Source organism: Hyperoodon ampullatus (assembly GCF_949752795.1).
Source record: "Hyperoodon ampullatus genome assembly, chromosome: 4".
Lineage (NCBI taxonomy): Eukaryota > Metazoa > Chordata > Mammalia > Artiodactyla > Ziphiidae > Hyperoodon > Hyperoodon ampullatus.
In genome coordinates, this window is record NC_136917.1 from 145,642,012 (window position 1) to 145,666,837 (window position 24,826).

The following is a 24,826-nucleotide window of genomic DNA, read 5'->3' on the forward strand; positions in this document are numbered from 1 at the left end:
GGTATGTAAAATATGACTTCGGTGTTTTCCACCCTAACCCTTTACAAATTTCACCTGTATGTCTCTTTAGCTTCTTATATCTCCCCTCCTTCTTCCCCAGCAACCCAGAGACTTTGTAATTGTGCTATGACTATCCAAATCTTTGTGGCCCAACTTTCAAAGTTAACCCTCAATAGTTCCCCCTATCTTTCAACAAAACTATTTCCGTAGTTTTAGATTTTTAGGAAACCAGCTTGATTAAACTGCAATAAAATTTTGTTTCAAAAAGGTCTCTCTCCCTCAAATCAGGATAATGCTTGCTACTTATGTTCTCATAATATTTTTACATTTTGTATTGTACTCTATCTTTATTACATTGTTTTTGTTGTGGTATAATGGCTATTTGGTTGTTTATGTCAGCTTCTTTCATCACTCATTTCAGTGGCCTCAGAGTCAACTTTTCTATAATTACTTGTACAGAAATAAACCCCCCCAAACCAGGGAACTATATTCTAAGGTCTCTTGAAAAACCCAGAGAAACTTCCGTTTTTCCTAGCAGGGGCTGAAGCTCAGGTTCCCTAACTAATATTAGCTTTCAATATTTTTGGGCATAGATCCATGGCTTTTAAGATGAAATTACGTGCTCCCTTAAGATGAGACAATATCTCTCATCACAGAAAGCAAAGAACAGAGGTTGCAATGAGGACAAACATGAGGCATGTGTGGCTCTCTCCTCTATTTTACATTTGGTGGGCTTTTTCTGATTATGCTACCCTTTTTACTTAACTGTGAGGTAGCTACAAAATTCTCATCAGCTTAGCAATGCAGGCAGCCACTCTCAATTAACTGGAGTTGAAGAGTGATTTGAAATCAGTCTGCAATTAAGGAACTCCTTTTTAGTTATTCCCTTTAGAAATGGGTGAGGTATCAGGGGAAAGGAAGGAAAGTGAAGCAGAGGCATGTATATAAAGGGGAGTGAGTTTCTAGGACACCAGATCTCCTTCCTCCTCTCTCTTTCCAGATCGTATGTTCCCGTATGAACAAAATGTTTGATTATAATAAAAATATTAGCTTTAGCCATTGAAATATACTGCATGTAAACACATCTCATGATAATACAAATTATAACACTAATACATATAATTAAATGTCAGATTAATTTTGCCATATTTTATTTCAATTTTAAACCTTTGTTCAGATTTGTTCAGTATTCATAATCTACTGCTCATAGCTCAAGAGCTCACAATTTTGAGAAGATCAGAGTAAATGAACATAGATTAAAAACTGTGGAGGTGAAGGGCTTCCATCAGCGATATACATTTTAAAATGGCAGCATGCATCTGTCCTTCCTGCCCTTGCTTGTCACACCTCAATCTACGGACACTAGGTGGAAAAGGTAGAACACACTGGCAGTCTTCCCACTTCTTTTGGTCATAATGACTAAGTCAGTTGGCACACAAGTGAAGATCTCCCATAGTCTGTTTCCACTGAATGCCGTTTAAGTCAAACAAGGTTGCTGACCCCTCTTGGCTAGGCTCAATTCTCTTGCTCCAGTAGAAGGAAGATAGGGATAAAAGAGAAGAACTTTTTCAGTGGACCAGTAGGAAGACAGGCGAGGTATAGCAAGTCTAGTGCAAAGACAGGTGATCACAGTGTTGTAGAGAGGTAGCTGTGTAGTGAAGAAGCCAGCTCTGGAAAACAGTGAAACAAGGGAGGAATTCCAGGACACAGCTGGGCAAAAAGGAGAAGCCAGGTCCAAACCACACAGATAATTGGCAATGTGGCTAATCCATTCACAATTTAGTGATAGTATGGTTTAAAATATTTCTTCATCTGGCTATCTCCTACGTGTCCTTCAAGACTCAACTCAAGTGTCACCTCTTCCAGTAAGCGTTCTCTGAACCCCAGTATAATTTTGATGCCAATCCAATGTGCTCCCACAGCACCCTGGATTTACTATTATCATTGCACTCTTCTCACTGTACTACAATTGTTTACATATTTCCCCCATTAGACTGAAGGCTCTTCAAAGATAGGGGCCACATCCTATTTGTTATATTTTTATTCTCACTGCCTAGCATATAGTAGGAGCTCAATAAATGTTTGCTAAATGCATACAGAGGCATACCTGTGTTATCTGACACTAATCATAACTCATTAAAAATTTTTTTCTTGGTGCCAACTGATCTCATCTTTCACACATTTTTAAGTATAAAGAAAAAAACTTGCTATACTATATTATTAAGAATTATGATCACTGTACTCTTGCTAACCCCCCCAAATTATAAATGAAATAAACATATCAATCTGCTTTTTAATTCTAAAGTAATAATAAAGTTATATGATACTTACATTCAAAAGCTTCATCACTATCATTATCTTCATCTGAACTGATTTCAGCATATTTTGGTTTTTCATTAACTGTGCTACGCTTGCGTTTATTCATTTTCACACGTTCACAAAGTGGCATGGTGGATTCAATTTCTGCCAGGAGTTCGGGGGGTAATTCTTTTAACACTGATTGATCTATACTACCTATTAATAAAAGGTAAGAAAAAATATAAATCTGAAGATAAAAGGGAAATTTTAACTAAATTAAGCACAATGAAAATGAAATACTAATATTTATGTAAGTTTTCTAAGTCACCTTTGTATTTTAATAAAACATGTTCACATTTACAACTTTAACAGTCTTAATCCTAAACTGATAATGCAGCTTTTAATACATATATCATCATATAGCAACTTTAAAAATATATACTTATTATCACAGCAATGGAGGGTAGTTATATCATCAATTTTTGCTACAATTAGTGCCTTCATTTGTCTTCATTGACTAAAAACTTTCTGAAACTAGAGATCCACTTGCATTATAAGGTGTATTTGTAGTTGGGGGTATACCTCACATTCTTGGTAGCACCCAGATTTGTTTTATAGAGGTCTGGAGCAGTTAATTTGAAAGCAATGCTATCCATCAGTACAGATGAGAAGAGTTGGAAGACACTTATCACCTCATTCTCTTCTACTTAACACCTGCTTCTCATCTGCTATCATCCTGGTGGCCACGTGCGGTGGCTGGGACAAGAGTTTTATATGCTTTTACCCATCACTGTCTATTTGTGAGGCACGGTAATGCCTTTACTGTTACGGAAAATTTCCTCAAACAGATAAATCAAAATATGCATTTAACTGAACATAACAGGAACATGAAAGGCAAGATAAATGGAAAACAATACTTTAATATATAAATGTCAATAACTGAAAAGAGTAAATTCAAGCCTGTTATGAAATAAATTCATATTTTTCCATGGAAGAGTAAAGACAGGATAAACATATATCAACATAATATAATTAGAACTATTAATATAATATTAACTATTTAATCCTACACACATATACACAAACACACAAACAGCTGCTATGAAGAAATAAATCCATAACATCCTGTTGAGAGCTTAAAAATAAAGTAGAACTACAAAAAGTTATTTATTCAGGATAATTTGTCCTTGATGACTACTAAAGATGACGATTTAAACTTACCCATTCAAATCTTTGAGTAGAAGTATAAAAATGATGTCTTATCTGCTAAATTTTAAGAACTGGGAGCAAAGAGTACCTTAGTGGTTTACAGCAGGAAGTATTAGTAACTATAATCAACATTAAGACTAGGACATTCAAATGATAATAAAGAATAAAAATAAATCATTCCAAAAATAAATGGGTACTGATTAAGACAATTTAAAAGCCTCAAGAATATACAATACTAATAATTTAAGAATATGAAACATAAATTATTAATCTCAAATGAAGAATAATCCTTTTTTTATTCATCATGAAACTTTTATTCAACATCATGAAGGAGTTATTTCAGTAACTGTTAACCTCTATTCTTCTAAGGACACGCATAGCAACAATTTTACCCAACAAAGATGTAACATTCGTGACTAGTAATATTCTAAAGACTTCATTGCTTGAAATTGTGACACATTCATGTTGAGTTTAACTTATCTGTGTCATTTTCAAATCGTGTTACATTTCTTTGTTCTGTCTTTCTTAATTTAACTGTATCTTATCAGTGAGCTCCACTTTTTAGAATATTAGTAGAGGTAAAAAATCAACTTTAGCTTTGGATCATCAGTATCTTCAACCCCCAAGGTAAACACACTCTTCATCTCATTTAGAAGTCCTTAATGCTCTGAGCACCTCTAACTAAATATGTGGTTTTTTGATGGAAGGATCATGTCTTCTAGTATGTATCTTCCCCTTTCCACATGACCTATAATATTAAGTATGTATATATAGATGGTCAATAAATGATTTCTGACTCTTTGGTTCACAATTTCTTATGTTCACTTACAGATGTACTTCCTGTATAATTTCAGAATTGCTATATTTTATACAAATGAAGACAGTTCCAAATTTTTTTAATGGAAATTCTTTTTTGTACTACATGAAATATAACCTTTTGGGGTCTATAAATATGGACAACCCAAAGTATTTGGCTTTTAGTTCACCATGAGATTTTTTTTTTAAGAAGTAGATTTACCTAATTGTTATGTTTTGCTTAAACTTCCATTCACAAAGATATGCTGACTTGATAAAATATCAAAGAATTATTCTGCAGATAAATATACAATAAATAATGAAGGGTTAAGATATGTATGGGTACTTTCACTCTCTTTACAGTGGTTTATTATATCCCAAGAACAAGGACTCTGCTCTCTTCGTTCTCTCTTTAAAAAAAAAAAATCAGCACAATAGCCAAATATAGAAAATTTATGTCTCATATCTGATAAAGCAGGTAACAAAGTTTATTCATTGTAGTTTACCATTTCTTATTCCCTAAATTAAAAATAACACTATCAGATTTAAGAGCTCTACTATTCTGTACATCATTTTAACCTCTGTACAACTCTGAAAGTTATGGCGGTATAATTCAAAGACCAACTGTTCCACTTCTAAAGATGACCCACTTAAAAAAAAAATCCAGCAGTGGTTAATGTCTCTCAGCATACTGTCCTCCAAAAGTGGACTGCCTCATTTTGAATAGAAATATCTCTTCCACGGTTTTATGTATTTTCTGTATTTCTTCCTTTTCATAAAACACTTTATAAATTGACTCAGCCAGGTCCCTTGATTATAAAGGGTAAGCAATAAAATGCTTGACATTCCTATACTCACACTCAGGATCTTTAATACATGAAAGTTTGGATAACTGACTCAGCTTCAACAGAAATGAATAAACGTGAGTACTGCAAATGATCCCTAGAACATATCTGGTTACGTTCTTTTCCCTGAATTAGGTAGGAAATAGTCCTTTAAATAATGCAAATACAGTGTTTAACTGGCTACCTCTTAATACGTTGATGATTTTCGAGATTATTGTTGTTTGCTGAGCTATTTGTTCTTAAAACCTTCAGATTGCTAATACTTTATGATTATCTTTCTCACCTCATTTCTCTCATCCCAGCTACTTTATGCTTTAAATCAGGTTGTTTGAAATACCACAAAATTTTAACTTACTGGCTTGAGGGATAATGCCATTTAGTCACAATTTTGTTTGGCACCACACTTCTGCAGATATATATTCCATTAGATACAGTGTACCTCTGTTTTCTGGCTCTAATAAAGCTAAAGAATACATTTAATTCTAGATGTGCTACATTTTAGCAACCTTGGTTTTCCAGTATAAATCACTCATACTAGCTAGCACATTTATCAGATTATTAAAACCAGAAGTCATCAAAAGACTTAAAAGTCCCAAAGAGTCACTGATTTGATAACACTGTGTTTTGTCTGTTTCTTTAAATGGGGAAACAACCCTGAGATTAAAATAAATCACTTCAATCAATGAACTCTTTAGGACTGAAGCTTCAGACAATGGAAGCCAGTCCTGTTCAGAAACAAACCAAGAAACTCACATAAACCTCCAAATTTGTTAAGTCATAAAAAAACCTTAAGTAGGCATAATGTAGTTCAGTGACAATCCTTCCAATAACCTAGCACAAATGGATCTTTTACTTCCATCAGGGGCAAAAAGAAAAAAAAAAAAGTTCAGAAGTGCAGGTTGTCAATCTGCCCCTCTTGGAATCCTAAGTTAATATGGTTTGAAGACACATATTTTTTGGTGCAAATGGTTTCTAAATGCAAGTCAACTTCTTTATTTGAAGCCACTGATAGGAAGTGCATTCAAAGAGTATGAAATGCTGATGACACAGCCTTGAAAAAAGTTAACATTTGGGAGGCAGAAACAAAGGGAGGCAACCTGAAGAGAAGCCGAAAAAATGTGGGGCTTAACTATGAGACCAGAACATTGAATGTTCCTTCCACAGGCACCCCCAAGGTTACCTAACCTGATGCAGAACAAGGGGTGAAGAGGAAGACTGTGCACTAGGAGCCAAAATCCAAAGTGAACGTAGGGACACTGAATATTGATGAATAAAAGTTTTGAGGTCACAGAACACTGACCTTAGACGAAGAACTCTGACATGTATTTTATCAATTATTTGGAAAGAGCAATAGCAAACTAGGAGAAAGGAGATATTACTTTTTGGTGCTAAGGCTCCTTGGTTGAGTGAAAATGAGGGGAGTGAAATTTACATCTTCTACAGTAGATGTTAACAGTCATCGGGATAATAAGGGGTAAGGATCTGTTTATAACTGAAGAGGAAAGGGGGGATCAGGTAGACTACACCCTCTAGAAGAAAAGGGTCAAAAAGTAACTGAAAGGTATGCTTTTTTGTGATGGTTCAGGATAAAAAGAAATGATGCATAATGATAATCAGGTTTAAAGTTGTCATAATTTTGGTAAAGAGGCAGAAATCCTAAGCATTAGCTAGAAGCTTGTTCAGGATTACATTTTTTTTTTAATTTAAAAAGAAAGACTAGTTATTCATTTGTGGCTATGGAGCAGTCATCAGGGTCAAATTTGAAGCTATACTCTTCCTGATGGTCTTTGAGAAATACTCCTGAAACTAATGTAAATCACCATTATATAATCACTATATAAAGAATGCTGTAACCTAAGAACTGGCAAGTCTCCCTTTAAATTTTAGCCAGCAATTTTTCAAGTTGCAGATTGTGACCCATAAGCAAGTTGTGGAATCAGTTTTGCAGGTGTTGACTAGCAATGTGTTTAAAATGAAATAGAAGATGTTAGTGTTATGCCTGTAGTAAAGGTAGGTGTTGTTATTATGTGTTTGTATGTGCATATTAGGTCACAACATGCATCTTATTTGTCTTAGGTCACAATCAAAAAAGTCTGAAAGCCTTTAAACTTTATGGTTGCCATATTTCTCAAAACAGGAATCAATTCAAATTGAAAGGTCCTTCTAACTTAATCTACCCAATGTTTCTTTTTTTCTTTTTTTTTTTGGCCATGCCAGGAAGCTTGGGGGATTTTAGTTCCCCAACCAGGGATTGAACCCATGCCCCCTGCAACAGAAGCGTGGAGCCCTAACCACAGGACCGCCAGGGAATTCCCAGCCCATTGTTTCTTAAACTACAGGTTCAGTGAAAAATAAACTATAATTTAAATAATATACTCAAATCAAATTGATTCTACTCATTATAAGTTGATAGAATATTCATTACCTTAAGTTGATAGAATATTCACTACCTTGTATCAGAGAACTTAATTATCTACATTTTTAAGTCTGATATAAAAGTTGCCAATACTACACTTTTGAAGCCCTGTTACAATAAAACCTTGGATTACTCAGAAATTACTTTTAATTATTTTTTATGTAAACCTTTCTAAAAAAGCACTTTATGCATCTTTTTTTAACAAGACAAGTTTCTTGACTCATGATCATCGTTGAAAAGATCAAGTTTTCCACTATGCTTTACATGGCAATACCTTTAGGAGTTAACTGCTATGCATAAGACTGTTCGAAATGATATAAAATGATCTATGCTTCCTTCTGAGTTCTGTAGGTCTGCTTGCAATTTGCTGAAATGTGTACACTCAGATTCTGCTAACAGTGTAGAATATATAACACACAGCAAATGGTGTTCAAATCCTTCAACCCATTTATACCATTCTTGGAAATTTATTCCAAGAAAATTTGTATAACAAAAGGTTCTATGAAGAAAGATGTTTAGATCAGTTTTATCTATTGTAATATCAAAATGTCCAACAATAGGGGATCACAGTGGAAGAGTAAATCATATTAAGTATAATTATGAAAAATGTTAGTACAGAGATAGTAAATGTAAAGGAAATAGAATGCAAAATGATAGGTATACTACACTGCACCTTTGTAAAAGATATTTGTAACAGGAGTTGAAGGAAATGAATGCTAATATACCAACTTGAGATGAATTTTCCTAAAGAAATAAAAGTTATACTTTATGGAAACAAGAAAAAGGTCAATGATTATTTGTGAGGGATTAGGAGGTATTTCATGAGCACAGTGGGTTTTCAACAGAGATGAGGTGGAGTGAAGTGGAGGATGGAGAACAGGGGACAAGCACTAGGAATTGGTAGCCATTTTAGAGCATTCCAGCTCTGTCTGCTCTGGACAGAGCATGATATTCAATAGGGAGAAAAAGTAGGTAAGCCCATAAAAGTAGGTAGGGTTTAGATGTTACAGTCTTTTTGAGGAGGGACAGAATCAGATGTACTTTAGAAATGTTACTCTAGCAGTAATTTGTGGGATGGACTGGAAGGGGAAAGACATTAGAAAGGAAATCTTCTAAGAGATATTCAACATGTCTCAGGAGAAAAGTAAGTAATGCCATGAATTTAACCATTTTCAAAAAGTGGTAATGCTACTATTATATACTTATCATGCCAAACTTTAGAAAGGAATATTTAGCTCAAAATAATATTAACTATTTAACATGTTTAAGATCACGAAGAAACCAGAAAATATGAAATCAAGGACAACAAAATTCACTGTTGATATGTTATTTAAATATTTTAATCAATTTGATCAAGTATTAAACTATGTTTATTAGGTATTCAACTAACTACTATTACATTAGGTTGAATATGTAGAGAATTTTAGCAACATTTATTTTATAATATTCTAGAAAAACATTTTCTAACAACACTAGGAATGGCATATTTTCTGATTGTTTTTACTACTAATGGCTGTAAAACAATGTTTAATTTTAACTAATCTACTCTTACCTTACTTCTTCCACATTGTACTCTAAATGAGCCAAATGTTTAACTTCTCTAAACTTGTAGTGCTTTTTCCTTCTGCCCTTGTGCTAAAAACACATGTGATTCCTTATTCCTCTGGATTCATATACACCTTTTTTCTTAAGAATATTACACTGTCACTGTATCTTTAGTTACCCATATCCTCCATGAGATCATAAGCTTGATAAAGTCACAGACTTGTGTTCCAGTTGCATCATCTAGCAGAGTGCATGGGATGTTGAAGATGGCCATAAATATTTATTGAATGATTAGTGTAATCATTAGAATAAATTTGTGAGATTTTTCAAGAAATTTTTCCAGCTGAAAATTCTTTTTTAAATCCTGAAAGCAGTTCTTAGTTGTTCTATATTGACAATTATAGAGAAGTTATCCACAAAATGAAAAGATGGGAGAGAAGATTTCATAATTGACATGCAACAAGTATAAAATATTTAAAGGTAATTTCAGCCTGTATACACTTGTTATATGTTTATATTTAATATATCAATTACATATTAATATACTAATAACATATATAATTCTACTACATAAAAACTAAGTGCTCAATATTAAATATCCTGGCAAAAATATTATATTTGGCTAATTTCATATTACATTTATAAATATTGGATAAAAAATAGGAAAATAATTCAAAACTCTATCTAGATCAGTCTTTTTAATACTCAAATGATAGTGTGAAATACAAATTTTGAGTCTCATTTGCTACAGAATAAGGAATCTAGTTATCAGATGCACCTATATAAAATTTCAATTTTATATTTATATTATGTTCAGCAAACTAAAGCCTGTGAGTCCAATTTGCCCTATCACCTGTTTTTGTATATAAAGTTTCATTAGAATACAGTGACACACAATCATTTACGTATTGTCTATGCCTGTTTTCGTACTACAATGTTAGAGATAAATGGCCTACAAAGCCTAACATATTTTACTATCTGGGCCTTTACACAAGAAGTTTGCCTACCCCCAATTTATATCCTGTTATACTTTATTCAATATGAAACAAAGTGCCACCCACCCTGCAAGTGCAGTCACTATATATTTATATTCTGCACAGTTTAGGCCATTGCAAATTGGTTTATTTAATGAAGACAAAATACCAAGGAGTTGGTTTAAAGCAACTGAAAGAAGGAACACTGTTACAAATGAAGAATGCACAAGAAGAGATTTAAAGAAAACTCTTGTTTTAAGCATCATGGTTTTGATATTGTGCAGTTGTCAAATTACCATGAGGAGGAACTACAAAAGGAAACATTTTTTTAGAAGTTTTTTATGTAAATTTACTACTACCTAATATAGAAACTAGAAGCAGGGATCATAAGATCCTTTCCTTAATATATATACACAGTGAGAAAAAGAAATGATAGAAGCACAACCTAACTTGCTTCAAGGAACTAGAAAAAGAAGAGTAAAGTAGAAAAAGAAGAATAAACTAAGCCCAAAGTTAGTAGAAGAAGGAAGGAAATAACAAACACCATGGCAGAAATAAACAAAAATGACACTAAAAAGAGAATAGCAAAGATCAATGAAAGTAAGACTTGGATTTTTGAAAAGATAAACAAAGTAGACAAGCCTTTAGCTATGCTTACCAAGAAAAAAAAAAAAAGACTCAAATAAATAAAAATGAAAGGTGAGACATTACAACTGATACCACACAAATACAAAGGACTGTAAGGGATTACTATGAACAATTATACACCAACAAATTGGACAACCTAGAAGAATGAATAAATTCCTACAAACATATAATCTACCAAGATTAAATCATGAAGATATAGAAAATCTGAACAGACCAATTACTAGGTGACTGGTCCCAAAAACCTCCCAACAAAGAAAACCCCAGGACATATGACTTCACTGGTGAATTCTACCACACATTTAAAGAAGAAGTAATAACCAATTCTTCTCAAACTCTTCTAAAAATAGAAGAGGAGGAAACACCTCCAAGCTCATTTTACAAAGCCAGCATTACCCTATACCAAAATCAGACAAGGGCACTACAAGAAAAGAAAATTACAGGGCAATATCCGTGATGAACAGAGATCCAGAAGTCCTCAACAAAATATTAGCAATAAAAAGATCACATACCATGATCAAATGTGATTTATTGCAGGGATGCAAGGAAGGTTCAACATCCACAAATCAATCAATGATACACCACGTTAACAAAATGAGGATAAAGATCATGATTATCTCAATAGATGCAGAATAAAACATTTGACAAAATTCAACATCCATTCACAATAAAAACTCTCAACAAAATGGGTACAGAGGGAATATACATCAACATTATAAAGGCCACATATGACAAGCCCACAGCTAACATTATACTCAATGGTGAAAAGCTGAAAGCTTTCACTCTAAGATCAGGAACAAGATAAGGATGGCCACTCTTGCCACTTTTATTCAACATAGTACTGAAAGTCCTAGACAGAGCAACTAGGCAAGAAAAAGAAATAAAAGGCATCCAAATCAGAAAGGAAGAAGTAAAACTGTCACTATTTGCAGATGACATGTTATTATACACAGAAAACCCTAAAGACTGCACCACAACTGATAGAATAAACAAATTCAGTAAATTTGCAGGATACAAATTCAATATACAAAATTCAGTTCTTTTTTGATACACTAACAATAAATTATCAGAAAGAGAAATTAAGATAATTCCATTTATAACTGCATCAAAAAGAATAAAATATCTAGGAATAAACTTAACCAAGGAGGTGAAAGATCTGTATACTGAAAACTGTAAGACATAGTTGATGAAAGAAACTGAAGAAGACACAAATAAATGGAAAAATATTCCATCCTCATGGACTGGAAGAATTAATATTGTTAAAATGTCCATACCACCAAAAGCAATCTACAGATTCAATGCAATCCAATCCCTATCAAAATTCCAATGGCATTTTTCAGAGAAATAGAACAAACAATCCTAAAATTTGTGTAGAACCACAAAACAGACAAAGAGTCAAGCAATCTTGAGAAAGAAGACAAAGCTGGGGGCACCACAGTTACTGATTTCAAACTATATTACAAAGCTACAGCAATTAAAGTGGTATGGTGTTGGCATAAAAACAGAGACATAGATCAATGGAAGAGAACAGAGAGTCCAGAAATAAACTCATGCATATATAGTCAATTAATTTACCAAAAAGGCACCAAGAATATTCAATGGGAAAATGATAGTCACTTCATTAAATCATGTTGGAAAAACTGGACAGCCACATGCAAAAAAATGAAACTGGACAGCTATCTTACACCATACACAAAAATCAACTCAAAATTTATTAAAGACTTGAATGTAAGACCCAAAACAATGAAATTCCTAGAAGAAAACATAGGCGGTAGCTCCTTGACATTGGTCCTGGCAATGATTTTTACCAAAAGCAAAGACAACAAAAGCAAAAATAAACAAATGGGACTACGTCAAACTAAAAAGCTTTTGCATAGCAAAGGAAACCGTCAATAAAACAAGAAGACAACCTACTGAATAGGAGAAAATATTTGCAAATCCAATGTCTGATAAGGGGCTAATATCTAAAACATATGAAGAACTCATACAACTCAATACGTAAAGTAACCAAACAATCCAATTAAAAAATGGGCAGAGGATCTGAACATTTTTCCAAAGAAGACATACAGATGGCCAAAAGTATATGAAAAGGTGCTCAATATCACTAATCATGGGGGAAATGAAAATCAAAACCATGAGATATCACCTCACACCTGTTAGAATGGTTATTATGAAAATGACAACAAATAAGTGTTGATGAGAATGTGGAGAAAAGGGAACCCTTATGCACTGTGGTGGGAATGTAAATGGGTGCAGCTATTATGGAAAACAGTATGGAGGTTCCTTAAAAAATTAAAAATAGAACTACCATATGATTGGGCAATTCTACTTTTGGATATATATCTGAAGGAAATGGAACCATTATCTCAAAGATATCTGCACTCCCATTTTCACTGTAGCAGTATTTATAATAGCCAAGACATGGGAAAAAAACCTAAGTTGTTTAGCTCATTGATGGGTGAATAAAGAAAATGTGGCATATATGCACAATGGGATATTATTCAACCAAAAAAAGAAGTTAATCCTGCCATTTGCAACAACATGGATGGACTGTGAAGGCATTATGCTAAGATAGATAAATAAGTTAGAGAGGGAAAGACAAATACTGTATGATCTCACTTATACGTAGAATCTAACAAAAACAGAATTCAGAGAAGCAAAGAACAGATTGATCTTTGCAATCTGTAGGAGGTGGATGAAATGGGTAAAGGCAGTCAAAAGGTAAAAACTTCCAGTTATAAATAAGTTCTGCGAATGCAATGTACAGCATGAGATGATGGATGTTAACTAAACTTACTGTGGTAATCATTTCACAATAAATACATATAGTCAGCCCTTCGTATCTGTGGATGGGGAACCTGCGGATATAAAGAGTTGACTGTATGATACCATTTTATATAAGGGACCTGAAAGCATCTGTGAGGGGTCCTGGAACCAACTCCTTGTGGATACCGAGAGATGACTGTATATCAAATCATTATTTTATATACCTTAAACTAAAACAATGCTATACGCTAATTTTATCTCAATAAAACTGGAATGAAATAAATGATGGCAGCAATGTTTTCAGATATACACTGAATATAAAGTATGTATACACAAGTGAGACTTATCTTTAAAAATTACTTTATTAGATATATTCAATTAAAAATGGGATGACTGCATTTCTTTATATAAAAAAACTAGACAAATTTTAGCTCTGACTATAAGATTCGCTTTGGTCTTCATAACTGCACAAAGTAGGAAAAAAATTGGTTTCTCTATTTTAAAAGTGAATGAACTTTGAATCAGAGCTTTGAAAGGCTATGATTTGTTGAAGGCTCTGATTCCAGTACTCTTTGAACTACAATGTATAATGGGCTTAACGGAGAATTGTCAAAAGTTAGCACGTTAGTAGTCAAAGAATGCTATTTTTTTGTGGGTGCAGAAGAGGATCCATATTAAAAAATTCTTATTATATTGTATCATATTATATCATAGTACAGTACAGCATATACTGTTAACTCTAATATATATTACTCTAACATACTGAATTCTTAAAAAAACTACTGAAAACCTCCCCATACGAGAACTTGACACAGATATTAAGATAATGAATACCTACTTGATATACTATAATACATTATAATATGTGTTATAACATACTATATTATACTATATACATTAATATTAAAATATATTAACTATTTAATATAATACTATGATATACATACAATGTTACAGTTATCAAGTAGGTATGCATTATCTTAATATCTGTATCATGCTCTTGTAGGGGTGGGTTTCAAAAGCATTTTTTAGAATGAGAGAGAATTCAGTATGTTGGAGTAATACGTATTTCTTCATAAATAGTAGCGGGTTCTCTCAGAATTAATCATTTGTTTTCTCTCACCCTTCAACCATATATCTATTTCTACAGATAAGAAAACCTTATAGAAGCTATGTCCTTAGCTGGCCTGAGATAATGAACGGGAAGGAAAGAGAACACTGCTAGCAAACTTTAATACATTTAATTTTTATGAAAAACTTCTACTTAATGAATCTCTTTAAATCAATATTTATATCAATTATCTACTAAGTAATATTTGAACCAGAGAAATTCTATAAATAGAAATCATGGACAAAATTTTTCAAAGTATTGCTCTAAAATCACAACAGCCAAGTGTGTATTATGCCAACTTCTGCAATAAATATTCTCCAAAAACTTCCTAAAGATATAACTAATAATAAAGTCTTTACGGAAACTAAAAGTTTTATTTTTTTAGAAGAGTATTTTATATATTGTTCAAATGAGCCAAAGTAAATTTCTACTGCAGCATAATTAAGGATTCTGAATATTATAATCATAACTACTTTACTGAGAATTTCTCGATTTAGGAATTCATAAACTATGCCAAAAATTCACTCTCAGAAACAGTACTTTCTCTCAGACTTACGAAGCCTAGAGTCCTAAACACAATCCAATGCTACATAAAATATGAATGCTACATAAAAGGCAAAAACTAATTTTAGTGATCAACAGTTTACTACAGTAGTAACTGAGGTGAAATAACTGCCTCTAATAATGACTGCAATCATTAACTAATCAAATGAGCACTATATTTTAAACACTGTTGACTATTAGAGCTGTTAGATAACTTTTTAGTTTAAAGGCCATGATCTCAAATAACAGATGGTATGTTATATTCTTGAAAGCAGTAAGTGCAAATGATGGAAAACAATACACTATTAAGAAGGAAGTAAGGGGAGGAAGAAGAAAAAGTGATTTCCTTGGATATAAAGCTTAGGTATTTTGAGACACTCAGGAATTGTAAAAAACCAAAATCAAATTGTTATAGTGTGTAATTACAAATAATACACTGTTAGCAACACATACTGCAAATTAGTTGATGATCATGCCCAGACTTAAAGATGGTATAAGTTTATATTTTAATTGGGAGACATATTGTACATTAGGGTATATTAGGATAATATTATAAGTAAAAATATTTTAACCATAAAGACATTATTTTTGCATTTAATATACTGCTTGAAGTATATTTTAATAGATAGAAGATATTTTTTTTAATTTAAAGTTTTTACAAAGGTTATGTTGGTTCTCCACTCCCATCTCCCCTTGGCAAGGAAGAAACAAGGTGATGGTAAAAAGACTGGGAAGATAACAGCCCCAGGAAATCAGAACAGAATGGATTCTGAGCCAATCTTGTAACAGCTATAGAGCAAAATAAAGGTAAAGAATAAATTAAACAGACATGAATATGAGTAGGTCTCCTTTTGAGCTTAACAAAAACTAGTAGTTGACAGGGTGGAAAGAGGTATTACAAAGTTCAGGGAACAGCTGAAAATTATGTAGCTTTTGAGCTAGGATCTACAGGTGGGAACATAAAAGATAAATATACAATTTTAATCTGCACACAAAAGCCTTTTCTAACATTGTAGCAATACAGTCTATTCATTCAACAGGCATTTAATATGCTCTTTTTATGTACTAGGTATTATGCTAGGTACTACGGCATACACAGATCCCCACAGAAATAAAATTAAATGTTAACAATGTCACTTTACATTTAATAAGTTCATACAACAGACAAAAATAAGTAACCTATACTGGGAGTCATAAACCTATATCCCTACCATTCAAAATTTACCAGCTTAAAGCATATTCAAGGAATTTAAAATTACCCTAAAGGATGGCTATTTTAAATATGGATATCAGATGAAATTTTATGGCTCTACCAAGAAAGGAAAACCTACCAAGAATTCTGGCCCTAAGAATCAACAAAAAAGTATCCCAGCAATATTCAGTTTTTACTTAGAAAACACCAATATGTCAGAATATGTGATTTTCTGTGACTCTCCGAAGAAAATACCAAGTAATGTGTACTACAAAGGGTCAGTAATCCACAACTGGCCTTCCTATGCATGTAATTTTAAAAATCCACAATTATATACCTCTGCTATTGTTAACTTAGTAGCAGAGATCTAAAATAAAACCAAAATTAGTACATTACTGAAAAGCAGATATTAATTCTATGGTATAAATAAAGCCAAAAAGATATCTACGTGGGATCCTGAAATGAACCTAAGTATTGATGAAAAGGTTCACTTAATATAGTTGCATATATATTGATACATGTGTGTGTATATACATACATGCACATGCATACACACAAACACCGTACTCTAACAGGCAGACACACCCAGATTAGTTACTCACTAACATCAACATATCAAGTATATACATTTGTGTTAAAGGTATATTTAGGAAAAACACTGGATTAGTACTAAAAACTTTGTATTCACAAGCAATGAAATTACATGTGGAAAAAACCAGGAGAAATAATACAGCAGTTACTAATTAGGAGCTATATTCATTTCTTGATATTCAGCTGTAAGGATTCTTTGTTAGAACAGAGCTTAGAAAAGCAAGGCTGGCATAAATAAGCTGACAGAGGGCAGGGGAGAAAAAGATGGTCTAGATCAAGGGGACAAGAGGGTACCACTTTCCATCTTTCCATCTGACTCTTCTACAGTTGTATAACTTATACTCTTTAGTTTATATATATAAGCCACTCCCAAACTTTCAGTGAAAATTAATAAAGACAATCTTTATCTAAAAGACAACAATTCTAGTGCAAGCCACTACATTCTAACAAGCTCTTTTACCTAAACAATTCTGAAAAGATGCATTCAAGTTAAATACTAAAGACTATTAATTAAAGCTAAAATCTTAATTAATTTTTATAGATCTGACAGCCGTAATTTAAAATCTGAAAGCTTCATAAAATAGTGCAAATATTAGTGATTCAGAGGCAATCTTTTTTCATTTTTCAAACACAAAACCAAATAAATTAACAGTGAGACAGTAAACGTTTGAGAAGACAAGAACAAAAACAGATTAGTCGTGACACATTATTTCTTCGAATAGAGTTCTTAGTAGTAATACTATGTTTTCAACGAGCTTTTTTTGATAGAGATGGTACAACGGCATTTTACAAAACTAATAACCAATACACCTTCTGTGTCTCCTAATACGTTAAGTGCAGTTACACAACTTTCTGTGATAATGCAAATGTTCTCTCTCTGCGTTAATAAGGTAAACACTTGTCACATGTTGCTACTGAGAATATAAATTTTTAATTGTACATCGTTTAAACTTAATAGCCTAAAAAGGCTAGTGACTGTCATATTGGACATCACAACTCTAGAGTTTCATGTATTTGTTAATAAGTATAAATCTAAGTTCTTAATGAACTTCTTTCACAGAATGTGAATTTAAAAATCATATAAACTATCACCTCTGTTGCCTTAAAAACTATATCCCAATCTATTTATATTGCACGGGCTAAACAGGTCTTACCATACAGCATCATTAAATTTTATATATACATATATAAAAAAGTAGTATACAAAGGAACACAAAATTATATTTTCTATACAAACTGCCACTGTATTCTCAGCACTTCAGACTTTTTTTTTTCCTCCTGGAAACAATACTATTTATGTAACCAGAGAATTTAACTCAGAACCATGAGAAAAAAACCCACAAAAAAACCCCAAACCAAAAAAAACCCAAACAAACAAAAATACCAAAAAACCTTTAAAACTGATGATTTAACCCAATTTAAGAGGTAACTATCATTCCCTATTACTCTTCCATAGACAAGGGCAAAACTACATATTTTAAAAAATAAAACATTCATAACTAATCACCTCCTACACAAAAAGATGAAATAACCATTTGCATAACTTTCTAAACTATATACATTCAAACTATTCATCAATAATTAACTCAGAGATAGGTCTGTGAGAAAACAATATTAAGAAACACTTAATATTCTTAAAAGAATTTATAATATTGAGTTTCGTATACCACATAGCTTTACTGAGACTTTAGAAATTAAAACTCAGTCAATTCATTACCTCATTATAGAGAATGGATTCTCTGTACAGTCAAAATAACTTTTTAAAAAGTTGATAAATACATCTATTTCAGTCATCCATTCGAATCATTCACTTGATTAGCAAGCAACTTACAAAAATACTGAAATAATTAAACAGCAAAAGGAACTCTTCTCTGTGGACCAACAGTAAAAATCACAACTACGGTGAGTAGTAGGGGTGGGAGAAAAAGAATTTTCAATGAGAACTTTTTATCTATATTACTGCAAATAATTTCACTGTTGTTTTATACTGTTCTTTTTCCATGCAGTAGTGTTTCAATTTTTGTAAATTTCCATTTTTTTATCCATAGTAACCCTAAAACTTAAAAGAAAACTCACTAGAACACAGATGACATCAGAGTAAGTATTCTTACCTTTATTTGACTTTGATGGTTTATTCTTGATAGGTTTAAGGGAACTTCTTGATTTATCCTCTCTATCTTTAATAAGTTTCTGCACGTCATCCAAAGACAGTTTTTGCAGGACTACTACAGGCTTAGCTCCTTTATTTAGATCTTCAACTAATCCCATTTTTTCTACTTTGTCTTTCTGCTCTCCTTTCATTTCCATTTTCTTTGTCTCCTGAGTAATATTGCCATCTTTATCCCTCTTGATTTTTGGAATGACAAAATTTTTCAATGCACCAGACCTGCCCCCCAACAAATAACTTGGAAATTCTGCCTTATTGTCAGGGTGTGTTTTATTACTGTCTACTTTACTCTTGTTACCCTCTGTCCTTCTGTCATCTTTACTATTTGGTGATTTAAAACCAGGCTTATCAGGTCTTGATTTATTAGAATCTCCTTGTTTAACACGAGGACTGTCAGGTCTTGCTTTCTGCTCCCCAGAAGATGGTCTTTCCCGTGAGTCCCCTGATTCATGTCTGTGTTTTCTTTCTATTTTATCAGGTTTTGAACCATCAGATTTAATGCCATGTTCATTTCTACTAGAGGATCTCAATGTTTCTGGTCTTCGAACCCTGGATTGATCCCCCCGATGTCGTTCAGATTCACTCCTGTCATCTGACTTTTGTTTACTATCATGGTCACGTCTTAGTGACTCAGAAATAGATCGCCCATCAGGTCTCTGCTTTAAGGCTTCAGCTCTTTCTGATTTTAACCGAGGTGAATCAGATTTAATGTCCTGTTTATGTTTAGACACTTCAGGTTTTTTCTCTGTTGATGGCTTTCCAGAATCCCTCCTATTTTCATGCCTATGTTTTGGTGTTTCAGGCCGACCTTCAGTTTTTTGCTTTGGAGTTTCAGGTCGGCCCTCACCTTTCTGCTTTGGAGTTTCAGGCCGTCCATCACCCTTTTGTTTTGGGGTTTCAGGATGCCCATCACTCTTTTGTTTTGGAGTTTCAGGTCGGCTTTCACCCTTTTGCTTTGGGGTTTCAGGTCTTGACTTTGTTGTTTCTGATCTGCCATTATTTTGTTTGTTGTCATTTAACTTTGTGTCAGACACTCTGTTTTCATTCTGTTTAGGCTCGGCTGTGGTGCTCTCATTTTGTCTGGATTCGATCATTCTGCTCTCATTCTGTTTAGGTTCTTCTGTTTGTACCTCAATTTTAGTTTCTATCTTACTTTCACTAGATTTTGTCTCTACCAATTTGTTTTCATTTGGTTTTGACTCTGCCAATCTACTTTCGTTTTGTTTCACTTCACTCTTTAAAAGCTCAGGATCAGACTTTTTTTTAGGAGTCTCAGGATGGTTTTCTGGTGCAGATTTAAGATTTCCAATAATATCTTCCTGAAGAACAGAAATAGGTGCATCATTACATTGTTTGATTTCTTCAGGCTTTTTTATGGAGTCTGAATCCTGAGTTACAGAGGCCTGAGAGTCCACTCTTCCTGCCTGATGAAGATCAATGCTAACCATTAATGCTGGCCTTGACCCATTTCCCGTAGAACCCGTCTCCTGAGAAGCTGGTCTATTACCTCCTGTAGCACCCCCAGCCTCCTGTGGGTAAGAATCTTGTTTTCTTTTTTTCAAAGGCTTATCTGAAATTCAAAGATAAATATTCAGTATCAGTAATAGACATATATTCTTATCTTATTAAAAACCATATGGACTTTGACTATTTTTTAAAGTCACATTTTTAAAAAATGTGGTGAATGCAAATGTCAATACGCATATATAAAAAAGTAGGCACGAATGGCATAATACTTTTAAACCAAGGATTGAGGAAATATTCATGCTTGCTGTACCTCAATAAATATTAGTGAGTATAGTATAAAGATCATTTAAACTGCTAACTGAATAAAAACTACAAAGAGCCCCAAATCTGCCAACATACAAAACAGGGTGCTTTTGTCACATGTAAGAAAAGTATGGAAAATAATAAAACTCAAAAGAAAATAGAAATCATGCCCCTGGAAAAAAGGTAAATGAGGAGAGTAAGAAAAAAAAAAGAATTTAATAGTTTGTTATTAACCTTTGATCCTGGATTCAAATTCTTCAAGGTGTCAACAGCACAAATGGAATTTAAAAGCTAACACACAATTAGAAGTATCTTTAGACAAGGAAACATAATTATAAAAATGAGAAGCATATAATAAGAACTTTTTAGATAAACGCTATCTTTCCTAAGCAACTTCAACTGAAGAAAAATGCTTCAGCTCTTCAACATAAAGTTCTAGGGGTCTATATACTGGCTTAATAAGAAGTTATTTACAGTATTTATGTGCAATTTAAAGACAAAAATACACACAAACACAAATCTACCACTATAACAAAATGTCATGGTATTTTTAACAGCTATGTATTTCTGTGCATGATTCCACTTGACTCAAGAGGCTCCTAGGTCATTTTCTATAAATTGAATTTCCACATAACATGATATATAACTATAATATTATAGCACCCTGAGACTCTGCCTGCTTTAATGCTACTTGCTGAATTGCCTGGCTGTTTTAAAAGTTATTTTTAATCTTTTTCTTTTATTCAGGAGAATCTTTAGATTCTCTTATACTATTCATTAATGTGATACAGTATCATTTAAGGAAAAGATCACAAGGTGAAAAGTCAAAATGACCACTAAAAACAGCTCCTTAATATTAGGGAACCAAGTTCTGAAAAAAATGTTTTTAATAGTAATGATGCTTTTATACACCAAAGTTTCATCATTTTGTTTTGAAAGTGAGAAGTAGCAGTCCCTTACAGCTTACAATCTAATCAAATATTACTAAAATTTACTTCAGATATTTTCCAGTAATTTTTTGAAGAACTAAGCCATTCTGCTTTTTCAGTAATTCAGAAGTCAAATCTATCATCACATATACTCCACTTGCAAAATAACTACATGATGATAATAATAAAGTATATTATCATTAAACTGTTTTCCCTAGTTAAAACTAACCTGGTAAGAACTTATATGAAGCTTTCTGCATCAATACCTAAGAAAAAAGCACTTAGAATACTAATTTATAGAATTTTGCTTTTGAATGTTCTGCCACACAAAATCATCTTTATATCTTGCCAAAGGGCACACCAAATAATTACTACCTCAAAAACAGGATGCTTTGTAACCTTATACTTATCCCTTAAACTTTTATGATAAGCATTTAGAAAAAAAGTTTTAAGGATCTAGAAATTTAAATAGTATAATCTAATCTAAGATTTTTATATTTTTCAATGAAATATGATTCATGAAAGTCATTAAAATGGTAACCTAAGCATACTTAAGAACTATTAATAACATAGATCTCAGGCATCTGAAGATCTCTCTTAGGAGATCTGTGGCTCATCCTTCTATTAATATGAACAATCTGTCTTTCAGAAGAACATTAAAATAACTTGAAGGCTAAATTTTAAAAGATTACAAAATACTTAATAATTAGTAGATCATTAACCTCATTCTAATTTATCTTTCATTATTAAAATGGAAATTTAGCAAAGAGTTTAATTTCAAAGAAATTATCATGTTCGATTTAGTTATCTTTATAGACACTATGATTATTTATAATAAAAACATGAAAAGCATTTGCACATGAGTGATGTATGAAGACTGGGGGAGATCTTATCATTTTCTCTACTATGCATAAAATATTGCTAAATACAAAGTTTTAATTTTTCAACTATTGAAAGGTACTACACCTCTTCTGTAAAACCTGGAAAAATTCCATTACTGCTGCAAGGACTCTTGGATAGGTTAAGAGCACGCAGGTTCTGATTCACTTCATCTGATTCAGTTCCACCATGAACTTATTCCTGTAAAGTGGCTCTGAATCTGCATAGGCCACTTTTGTCTATTCACTTTTGTTATCAGTCTTCATTACATAATAATCTTCACCTAATGATGGAAAGCCATCTCTATGAAGAATAATTTTAATATTTGGGACACTATTACCTGTAAGCCCTCTGAAGCACTGGGAACCATAAAATTAGCTATCAAAATACAGGTGTTCCTGAAGAAAGTGCATACAAAAAGATATAATTTTAAGACCAACAACACTTGTCATCTTGATGCTGGTATTTTGAAAATAATATCTGGCCCTTAAAGAAACTGTGAACTCAGTTGTGCTTGTACGAAACAAACTATATCACTTGCCTAAATCTACAAGTGATAAATGAAAACACTTAAAGCAAAAAGCAGAACAACTGTACACACAATAGCCAATTATAAAAAATGAAAAAGTCCCATCCCTAAACCACAGTACAGGCTAAGTGACTAATTGTCCTATTCCTGTCCCAAATCCCAGTCTCTTATTCCAAATGACAATCGATAATAATTTAGTTCTAATCAGGGTTACAGTGCAAGAATATTTTAACATCATAAAAAACATTAGTGTAGCTAGACCATTCCTTATACTTGCTAACATGGAAAGTGGACCTTGGGAAAAGATGAAACAGGCAAAGATGAACAAAGAAACCCCCTCTTTAACAAGAGAAAGCAGGAATTTTCAGCACATGGAGATATTAATGTCTATGACAGCTCATCCCAGAAGCAAAGAAAAAGAGCCTTTTGAAATTAATTTATGTAATTACAGATGTTAAAAGTTTGAGCAAAAGATTGAGAAGAAGGTCCTTTAGGAATATTATAAAATATTAGGTTGCACAGAATTAACCTATCAGTGTATATAAATACACTCCAAAGAAGAGAGAACAGGCCAAAGGAACATAAATATCTAGCAGCCAGAAAAGTGTCTTCTGTGTGTGGAACAGAGGTGTATTAGGTTATACCGCAGCCTATGTAACATGTTTCTAAGAGCATTCTATCTCTTTTCCTGAATTCCATAGTTATCAAACAACCATGTCTGCCAAACTTTCTAATCTATTTACAAGGTACAGCTTTTTGATTTCTGGTCTATTGAGGGGAATGCTTCATTCATTCGTAACAAATGAATATAATGGGAAACAAGCTCAGAACCTAGAGCAGAGCGCTCGGTAAAACCATGTATACCACACAAGGAGTCTCGTTTGCTCCTTGCCACCAGCAATAAAATAGTTATAAAAAAAGTACTCAGTGCCAAACCTCAGAATACAGTAAATACCAATCTTACAATATACAGTAGTTCTAAAATGTAGTGGTAACTAGTGATAAATTCATTTCAAAGAAGTATTTCATCTCTCAAGGGCCGACTGTAAGACTACCACTTCAGAAAACTTTACTTTTATTTATGACCTCACCTACAAACTTAGAGAAACATACTAACCCTTTAATCTTTCCAGAATCTCAAGATAACTACTTATATATAAAACACTATCTCATCATACAATGCAGAAATTGAATATAAAATGACAAGATACAAATGTTAGCTGGTACCTAAAATTCCAAAGGTTTTCAAATAAAGCTGTCAGAAGGCAAGTTAGAGATGACAGCACTAATATGAGGTCGGCCAAATCAGCATAACCAATTCGGGAAGAACCATCTAAATCAAACTGAAAATCAGATAGTTCATCTTTTCCCTTAAATCTTTATAGAACCAGATACCTCTGTAAGTCAAATTACATTGTTTCAAAATTCTAAGTCAACTTTGCTCACTCAACTTTTCAATTATCTTTGTTATAGTCACACCATCAGAGATTACAGAGAAAACTGTTAATTAAAATTAAAATATACATAACAAGTGTCAGGAAGAACAGTATGCTGTTTGTCGATTTTGTTTTAATCTCCCAAAGAAAAGTTAGTAGTCTAAAATAAGTTTGCTAACATGCAAT

At 32.8% G+C, this 24,826-nt stretch overlaps 1 protein-coding gene across 1 annotated transcript in view; it reads right to left on the reverse strand.

Moving 5' to 3' along the window:
- NIPBL (NIPBL cohesin loading factor) overlaps positions 1-24,826 on the reverse strand; it is a gene marked incomplete at its 5' end in the record, with an annotated part of 115,755 nt that overhangs the window by 69,334 nt on the left and 21,595 nt on the right. The window contains 2 exons of the mRNA XM_079702333.1: positions 2,332-2,514; positions 19,042-20,667. Of these exons, the coding sequence (XP_079558459.1) occupies positions 2,332-2,514; positions 19,042-20,667 (1,809 nt within the window). The remainder of the gene's footprint in view (positions 1-2,331; positions 2,515-19,041; positions 20,668-24,826) is intronic.